This window comes from Cervus elaphus, chromosome 30 (genome assembly GCF_910594005.1).
Source record: "Cervus elaphus chromosome 30, mCerEla1.1, whole genome shotgun sequence".
In the NCBI taxonomy this organism is placed as follows: Eukaryota; Metazoa; Chordata; class Mammalia; order Artiodactyla; family Cervidae; genus Cervus; species Cervus elaphus.
The window spans coordinates 18,268,534-18,278,277 of NC_057844.1; the positions used below are offsets into that span (position 1 = coordinate 18,268,534).

The 9,744-nt window shown below is 39.7% G+C and overlaps 1 protein-coding gene across 1 annotated transcript; it reads right to left on the reverse strand.

Annotated features, from left to right (window-relative positions):
• Positions 1 to 8,648: 8,648 nt before the first annotated feature.
• On the reverse strand, positions 8,649 to 9,170 carry LOC122686892 (60S acidic ribosomal protein P1). The gene has a single exon (XM_043892252.1). The coding sequence runs from the start codon at positions 9,049 to 9,051 to the stop codon at positions 8,707 to 8,709; it is 345 nt and encodes a 114-aa protein (XP_043748187.1). The 5' UTR covers positions 9,052 to 9,170; the 3' UTR covers positions 8,649 to 8,706.
• Positions 9,171 to 9,744: the final 574 nt, after the last annotated feature.

A 9,744-nucleotide genomic window follows, 5' to 3' on the forward strand; every position in this document is an offset into this window, starting at 1 on the left:
CTCTTCAGTAGGAAACCTTAAATAAATTGACTGATGCTCTGCAGGAAAATGTGGAATGTCCACAACTTTAGCGACAGGAGAGAGAGTCTTGCCAAATTCAAGTACTGTGATGACATCACAGGATTGGAATTTTAAATTTCTGTCCAAGAGTTTGACACTTCTTTTCCCTCAGCCATAAATAATATGTGGTGCCACTATAGGCAACTGATGACATCTTGCTAAGTGACCTCTTCTGATAAGGTATCATTAACCCATTCAAGGCATTTGAACATCAAGGATTAAAGAGCACTCGTGAGTTGTCAAAGGTCACCAGACAGATGGAGAGGAAGGCTCTCTGAACCTCGCCTGGACTGTGCATCTTTTCTGTATTATTCGGGAGCCCTGAACACTTGCTGCTCCCACTAATAATACATCATCCGATGAGTATTTACTGTATCTTCAGCCTGGTGCTAGAAATGTTTACTTCTAATCCTCACAGTAACCCTCCTATGCAGTGGGTTTTACTTACAAATGAGAAGATTGAGGTGCAGGGAGAATAAGTAACTGGCCTCATCTTACTCTGCTAATAGATGTCAAGAGGAGACCACATATTATGCTCGGCAAATCTCAACATTTCCAGACTTTTCCCAGGAAGCTTGTTATTGCAGATCTTACATAAGAAAAACACCCACATATTATTCCACAGGCTGTGGAGTCAATGCCCAGTGATGCTTACGGCCCATTTAAGCTCATTTAACAAGCTTCTCCATAACTTGCTTACATAGAATCCTACTCTAACCCACTCTAGGGCATAGAATGTTGTAGTTGTTCTACATTGGAGCAAGGCACACATCATGAATCACTGCATACATATGATGAGACCTGCACTACAGTTAAGCCTGAGGTCATCAAAAGTGCTTCATATAATTAACTGACATCCTTGTTCATTTATTTAGTTTTATAAAGTGATCTTCTTTTATACTATCTGAAATAAACCAAGCCTACACTCAAAGGCAGCCCTCACTCACCCAAAAATACAATTTGAGCCACAATGTAATTTAAAATTTCCTAGTGGCCCCATTAAAAATCCTTAAAATAAATAGGTGAAATTATTTTAATGTTTTATTTAACCAAATATATCCTAAATATAATTAAAACAATGATCAAAATAAACCATTAATGAATCATTTTACTTTATTTTCACTCTGCCATTGAAAGCCAGTATTCAGACTCACGTCAGGCCAATTCAGACTTGCCACATCCCAAAGCCCAGTAGCTACATATATGCCTAGTGTCTACTGAATTGGACAATGCAGCTCTAAAGAGATCTTGTCAGATTAATTCATTTTGCACAATTGCCACAAGAACAGGTAGGCATTGAGGAAACTGCATCAGGTCTGAGTTGAGGTGCTAGTCAAGTATTTGCCTAATTGTATTTTACTCAAACATTGCCATATCTTGGAGAATCAGCTACTACAAATATCTTTTTGTTTTGTTCTGTTTCCTGTGGTAAGAACACTTAACACAAAATCTACCCGCATGCCACTGCAGTTTTCTCTTAACTGGCTTGCTCCCTCCAATCCATTCTCTACTTGGCACCAGAATATCTTTCAGTTCTTTGAATGCACCTTGCTCCTTCTCATCAAGAGTCTTTGCTCCTTCTAGAATTCTCTCCCTACCCCCACCCTCTCTCTTTACCTGGTTGAGTCCTATTAACTCTCAGCTCTCCATTCAATCCTTCCTTCCTCAGAGAATCCTTCTCTGACCACCTCCCCAACTATAAGTCTTCTAAAATATTCCCAGCAGCACCACATGCTTCTCACTGAAACAGCTCATTATCCCTGGCATGTGATCAGTGTCTATTTTCCCAGGTGGAATGTAAGCTCCATAGGAGCAGAGACTGGGTCTGCTTTGTCCCAGCACAGCATCTACTATCTATGGAACCAGAGGAGTTCCAAAAGTGTCTGCTGAATGGATGCCGATCAAGGTATCTCAGATGAGATCTGCGTACATTCACCACACTAAGTAAGCAGACATAGGAATGCCTATGAATAATTGTTGGTAAATTGACCGTTTCAAATCTCACGTGTCAAAGAAGGAAATATTTGGAACAGATTTCAATCGCAAGTCTCATCACTGCTCTTAAACAAGACTTTCAGGGTGCCCTATTGGCTGTGAGGCATTTCTCCTTTCACAAATTTTCAAGTGAAAAACATAGAAGATGATGGCTCATTCAGAACCTAGAACAGAGAAATCGATAGGCCAGGGAAGATAGTAGGATTCCAACTCTGAATCCCCTTCAGGGAGGCTCATCATTATGTTAAACTTGGAAGCAATTTATTTATTCTCTATGCTAAAGTCAGAAACTATCATTTTCTATATTTTATTTTTCCGCTAGTTGGAATCTTTAGCAAAAAAATGTTACCTTTCTCCATGGTGCATCCATTAAAAGTGACTGCACTCAGCAGTCCATTTCAGATACTTGAGACTGGTCGCTTTGGCTTATTATCCCTCTGCCCTGAAACAGCTCTAATTAATGGTTTGTTGTTTTCTCTGGGAAGCAAACACTTTATTCCAAAGAGAGTGGCAAGTCCCTGAGATAAACTGTATGATAATCAAGCACCTGAATGTAGTTTTCTCTAGGAATTGAAATTATTTCCTGAGAAATTCAATGTGCCTGTTTCACCAGGAGAAATTCTCTTGCCAACTTTTTTTAAAGATGCTCTTATGCTCACACTCTCTTTTGTTCCATAATAGTAGGCAGTTTTGAGGATTGGTACACCCCAGCCTACTAAGAGCAGAAAAACGACTTACCCATTTTCAACTATAGCATCATATGGGCAAAAAGTTGTCCTGAGCCCAACAGAGGCTGAGAACTGGACCTCTTCTCTGCCTCTGTCCTCCTCTTTAATTCTGCTCCTGTGAACTCTGCTGGAAAAGCAAAGCAAAAGTGATAGCCCGCTGTCAGCCCAAGGACACATCACCTTTTATGAAACCGAGCTTAACTGGGATCTAAGAGCTTCAGTTCTGTAGTACGTTTCACACAATGTCCGTCTGTTCCCAGGAAAGCTAACCTGAGGTCAGAGCTTGATAGCAGAGGAAACTATCAATCTGGTTAAAAGACTTTTGTAAATCATTTATACCCTAAATTTTTAGGGCTTTTGTCCGAGCATCCCAAGTTCCTTGGCATTATTTCCAATACAGTGTTTGTATGGAAAAGGCTCTAGCTGAGACCAAGTTACTCTCTCTATGAATTCCTTTTTATTCCGATCGTTTTCCTTCATGTATCCTAAGATCTACTGTCAGATCTTAACATCTCTGATGATGTTCGTGTGCACATTATTCTCCTGCCCAGAATTTTGGCCTCAAATCTGTTTCCAACCATGTCCATAGCAGTCCGGGTAACAATACTGAGCCTCATATTGTGTCTTGGGAACATTGGTGGGACATTCCTTGTTATTATACCTGCATGTGTGTCTTATATTGGTGCTGTAACAAATCATCACAGATTCAGTTACTTAGAATGACACATTTATCATCTCATAGCTTGAAAGGGCAGATGTCTGAAATATGTCTTACTGGGTTGCCCAGGCATCAGCAGGGTTGGTTTCTTCCAGAGAATTCATTACTTTGCCTTTTTGGGCTTCTAGTGACAACTTCTCAAGGGCCATCTGGGCTTGTGGTTCCTTCGTCCACCATCAAAACACATCACTTGAACCTCTGATCACATCATCCTATCACCTTCCTCTCTGCTACTGGTTAAACCTCCATCTGCCTCCTTGGCTTGATAATTACAATTATGCTAATAATTATATTTAGGGCCCACTCCAGATAACCCAGAATAATCCCTCCATCTCAAGGTCCTTAACTTAATCCCATTTGCAAAATCTCTTTTGCCTTAGGAGATAACACATTCACAGACTCTGGGGACTAGGACATAGACATCTTGAGACCACTACTCAACCTGCCATGAGACTTATATCCTTGATAACTTTAATATTGCCTTTTTGTCAATTAACATAAACCAGCAACAGAGCTGGTGTTCAAACCCCCAGCCAATATAAACCAGGTTGACTTTGTGCTTTATCAGCTCCTTAGTGGTAAGAGTCTCCATCCTAGGCTCAAAGTACAGGCTTTTTCTAACAATGAAACAGCAGACTCATCCTCCCCAGCCTCTTACCCCATAATACACACAGGTAGTCTTCACCTGTCCCGAAGAACCCAGCATCGTGCGGAACAAGAGCTCCTGGATTCAGAAATCAAATCCGTTTTAAATGACAAGAACAAAATATCTCAGAATACAAACAGCTATGAGTTCACATAAGGCAGCCGTTAGGTAATGGTAAAATACATTGTTTGGGCTCTGCTGCCTAGAAAAGAGGGGGGAAATGAGCTCTTAAGCTGCTGTCTTCCACTGAGTAATTTTTTTGAAGGACCAGATGACTGATGAAAAGAGCAAGAGGATGGATTCAGTACACATTCTCCAGGTCATTTCATAAACATGAACATTTTCTCTATTTATAATCCTTAAATGTCATCTAGTTCACTGTCTACCTCTGGGATTCTCCATGCCAACACCAAACACATACTTTAAAAAAATAAAAAAAAAGGCTTTCCAAATATCCAAAGTAGCTGATTTCACTTCTTAACAATCTTCTCAGGAAAGAGTTTCTAAACATGAATTTAGGTACATTTCCAGCATTTCCAACTGCAATGCAGCAACTCCCTCTCCCATCCTGGAGGAGTTATTTTCATCCTGTTGTGCAATTTAACACATGGTGATACAAAACAGTTAACAGAAACTGATTTCCACATTCTGGAGGGAGCAAACTTTGAAAGTGAAGGCAGCTTATTTTTAACTTCTTTGTGAAATGACTTCCAGAAGAAAGACTTAAGGGTTTTTAAAATGACCAAGAGTTTTCAGGACCATTTCTGATTATGCCTTATTTCAAGATGTCAGAGGATGGCTAAAATAAAAATGAAAAAGAATTCATTTACGGGGATTTATATTTTGTGAAATCCACTGGGAGGCTATCTCCCTACCCCTCCTCCACTATAACTTTCATATCATTAGTGGAAACATTATTTTAAACCAATCTATTGCCCATTTCCTAAGGCACTGCTCTGGGCATCTTCCTGCAGTTTTATTGCATTGATGACCATCATTATTCTTTCTTTATGGGATTTGAGCCAAAAATGAGCACTTGTGACAATATTCACATCTGAGCTAATGCGACTTAATTTTCCAAGTTGGCTTCATAAGGCAAAGTAGTAAGTGCTTTATTAAAATCTAGATAATAAAATTAGCCCATTTATCTACTAACCGGTGCTTCCATTACATGATTGAATACATTTGTTATGTGAAACTCCTATAAGTTATACCACAGTAAAGCCAAATAACCATAAATATTTGGGGTTTCCTCTTTTTTCCATGCTAAGCAGAATTTTAAGGTTAGCGCTTGGCATGCAGCCAAAAACATCAACATAAACTGCTATTTAACCTCTCTTGAAGTCACATTTATATCAAAGGGCGCTGTGTAGAAAGCTAAGAGATTAGAAACATTATTTTTATTTTTTTTGAAACATTATTTTAAAATGTATCCTTGAGAAGAAAAAGTGTTTAAATGCCATTGGGCTAAATGAAGTTGCCTCCAAAATTATAATTTTACTTTGAGGGGTGGGAGGGTATGGAGAGAGTAATGGCAGAAAGACTGTCTGCTTCATGTATTTTTACTTCCAGAGCTCTGATCTCACACAAATTGAGCAGCCTGATTTGCAAGTCTAGGAAACAGTCACAAGATGAAATATACCAGAAGAAACCAGGTTTATTAATCATCAATCCTGCAGAAATACATGTTAATAGGAAGAGTCCTTAGTGTTCGGATTTACTTCATTACTTATCTGGAAAACCTCACAAGAGCTCAGTCCCAGAGACAAATTTAAAGGATTTAAGGGATATTTTTCAGCCATAAAAAGGAATAAAGTTTTGTCATTTGAGATAACATGGATGGGTATTATGGTAAGTGAGATGGGTCACAGAAAGACAATTACCATATGATTTCACTTATATGTGGAATCTAAAAATAAACGAACAAAACAGAAACAGGCTCATAGATACAGAGAACACACTACTGGTTGCCAGAAGGGAGGGTGTGGTGGGGGGGGTGACAAAATAGGTGAGGGGGATTGAGAGGTACAGACTTCAGTTATAAAATAGATAAGTCATGGTATATAATTTACAGCAGAGAGAATATTGTCAATAATATAGTAACTTTGTATAGTGACAAATGGTAACTAGACTTACTGGCATAACTGCTTTGAAATGTGCATAAATATCAAATCACTATGATATCTACCTGAAAATAATAATGATATTACAGGTTAATTATATTTCAATTTTTTTTCAAAAGGATTTAAGTCTGAATTTATTTAGGGGAATATTTCAATTAATATTTGACTCCAAACCTACTTCTCATGCCCCTCCCCACCCCCAACCAGAATCCTTTCATTCTCTCTAATCACCCAGACTCTTTGGAGACTGACCCAGCCTCAAATAGATTTGCTAAGAGAGGGGAAAGTTGTCTTAGATCAAGGCTATATTCAACAGTGAAGGAATAAGTAGTAATTTTTCAAAGAATTTTCTAATCTAAATTCTCAGTGCACACAAACCAGCCAAATAAGTTTTTACCTATTCCTTAGTGGAAGTCATTTTGTACACTTGGGTGGTGTGAGACATCCATTCTGGAAAAGATCAAAGCCTGGTCTCCCAGCTCACCCTTCACTCCACTCTAGAGACCAAGATATTAAGAAAATAACCCTCTGATTCCCAGAGAAGGCATTTTCTATCTCTTTTATGAAGTACCAGCCAAAGAGTTCGCATATTTTCGGCAACAGTGACAAATTGTTGCAGGGGAGCTATGTCTCTTTAGCAGGAGGGGATGATTTATTTTTCTCTCTTTCTTAACTAGAACAATTAATTGGAAACATAATAAAAACTCTCAGCAGTCAGTGAAAAATGGCCTAAACCCTGAATAGAGTGTGAGGGGAAAGAAAAAAGGAAAAAGAAAGTATTCTTTCCAGCTTAATTGCAAGAGTTGATGTCTGAGGAATTCCTGTCCTTTTGTTTCTGTGGATTGCTGATTGTAAGGCTTAAACACCTGAGAAGTTTGCCTTGTTAGAACAAAGCCAAATTAAAATCAAAAGGCTTGTTTCTTGCTCTTAAAAATAAGGGAATAGAAGTCCTCCCTCCTATTCATGAGTTGTTTTGTTTTTTTTTTAAATTTTTAATCGACCTGTAATTATGAATTTTCTCTGACCCTTTTGAGATGTATGTAAACCTTTCTTTTTTAAAGTATTTTACCATTTTACAATCCAAGAATGTCTTTCTCAAGGACCTAGGAGCCATTGAATTCCTTCGAATCTCCCAGTCTCTGGGAAGTAAGAAGCCTGACTTTGGCGGGAGCCTTGCTCCAAGTTGCAAAACTACTTCCTGTCATAAAGCTATGAGCAGTTTATTTTCCCTTTGTGTAAAGTCATTGGCTAACCCAGATGGTTAATCCACTTACCAGGTAAATTTAGTGACAATTTACTGTTAAGTCAGTATGAGTAACAAATGTTGTTAAGTCCTCTGACTTGAGGACTAGTTATTGTTTATCTTGAGAACATTGTAGGGAATGTTCTTGGCTATATAAGGCAGTAGGATTGCTTTCTGTTTTTGTAATTTCTTAGCAATTGCCTGTCATGAGCATCACATACTGGTTTAATGATTATTTAAGAACAAAACACTTTCTCTGTTTCTACTGACAGTGAAGAGGTTTTCTGGGTTGGGAGAAGATTTTTGTTTTCAATTATTTTTTCCCAAGATATTAATGGTTTTATCCTCAGATCCTAATTCAAACTTGCCAGGCTTGGAAGCCTGGAATACGAACTAAAAATCTCAGGGGAAAACACATTCCTTTTAAAATTTTCCCATGAGTCCTGTTGCTTGTTAACCCTGAGATATTCTTTCCTATCAGTTGCTCACAGTTGATAAGAACTGCAAAAATAAAACCTACATGATGACGTTCCTTTTAGTTTGGAGAGTAGCAGAGTTCCATCCTTTTGAGGGCTGAGCAAGACATAGGTGTGTTTTTTAATTCCTCTGGCTTTAATACAATTCAGACGTTTGGCACATTCTTTATGAATCAGTTCAATTCAGTTGTCACTCAGTCATGTCCGACTCTTTGCGATCCCGTGAACTGCAGCACACCAGGCTTCCCTGTCCTTCACCAACTCCCAGAGCTTGCTCAGACTTAAGTCCATCGAGTTGGTAATGCCATCCAACCATCTCATCCTCTGTCATCCCCTTCTCTTCCTGCCTTCAATCTTTCCCAGCATCAGGGTCTTTTCTAATGAGTCAGCTCTTCACATCAGGTGGCCAAAATATTGGAGTTTCAGCTTCAGCATCAGTCCTTCCAATAAACATTCAGGGATGATTTCCTTTAGGATTGACTGGTTGGATCTCCTTGCTATCCAAGGGACTCTCAAGAGTATTCTCCAACACCACAATTCAAAAGCATCAATTCTTCAGCGCTCAGCTTTCCTTATAGTCCAATTCTCACATCCATACATCCAGCTAAAAAACCATAGCCTTGACTAGATGGACCTTTGTTGGCAAAGTAATGTCTCTGCTTTTTTTTTTTTTTTTTTAACAGCTCAGCTTTTTATTGAATGTGTTACTAAAGAGGTTTAGTCAAAAAGACCAAAGCCCATGTCATCATCAGACTCTTCAGATTCTTCTTTCTTTGCTTCTACTTTCTTCTCCTCAGCTGGGGCAGCAGCGGTGGCTGGGGCAGGACCTCCTGCTGGTGCAGCACCAGCTGCCGGGGCAGGTCCACCAGCCCCCACGTTGCAGATGAGGCTCCCGATGTTGACATTGGCCAAAGCCTTTGCAAACAAACCTGGCCAGAAAGGCTCAACATTTACACCGGCTGCTTTAATGAGGGCATTGATCTTATCCTCCGTGACCGTCACTTCATCGTCGTGCAGAATGAGGGCAGAGTAGATGCAAGCGAGCTCCGAGACGGAGGCCATGGTGCAGGCGAGTGCTAGGTGGGGGCTGCCGGGCGCGGTGCTAGCCGCCGGATGAAGTGAGGGCCTCACCCCAAAACGGCCTTAGCTTCCTCGGAAGAACCGAGCACCTTAGCGGCAGCCTGTCTCTGCTTTTTAACATGCTATTTATGTTGGTCATAACTTTTCTTCCAAGGAGCAAACGTCTTTTAATTTCATGGCTGCAATCACCATCTGCAGTGATTTTGGAGCCCCCCCAAAATAAAGTCCATCACTGTTTCCATTTTTTCCCATCTATTTGCTGTGACGTGATGGGACCGAATACCATGATCTTAGTTTTCAAAATGTTGAGTTTTAAGCCAACTTTTTCACTCTCCTATTTCACTTTCATCAGGAGGCTCTTTAGTTCTTCTTCACCTTCTGCCATAAGGGTGGTGTCATCTGCATATCTGAGGTTATTGATATTTCTCCCTGCAATCCTGATTCCAGCTTGTGCTTCATCCAGCCTGGCATTTTGCATGATGTACTCTGCATATAAGTTAAATAAGCAGGGTGACAATATATAGCTTTGACATACTTTATGAATATTCACTAATAAAAACCACTGTGTGGGGTAGTCACTCAGCTGTGTCTGACTTTTTGTAACTCCATGGACTGGAGCCCTCCAGGCTCCTCTGTCCATAGACTTCTCCAGGCAAGAGTACTAGAGTGGGTAGC

Bases quoted from the DNA above. Each gene is read 5' to 3' on its own strand.
- LOC122686892 (XM_043892252.1), bottom strand. From the start codon at position 9,051: ATGGCCTCCGTCTCGGAGCTCGCTTGCATCTACTCTGCCCTCATTCTG.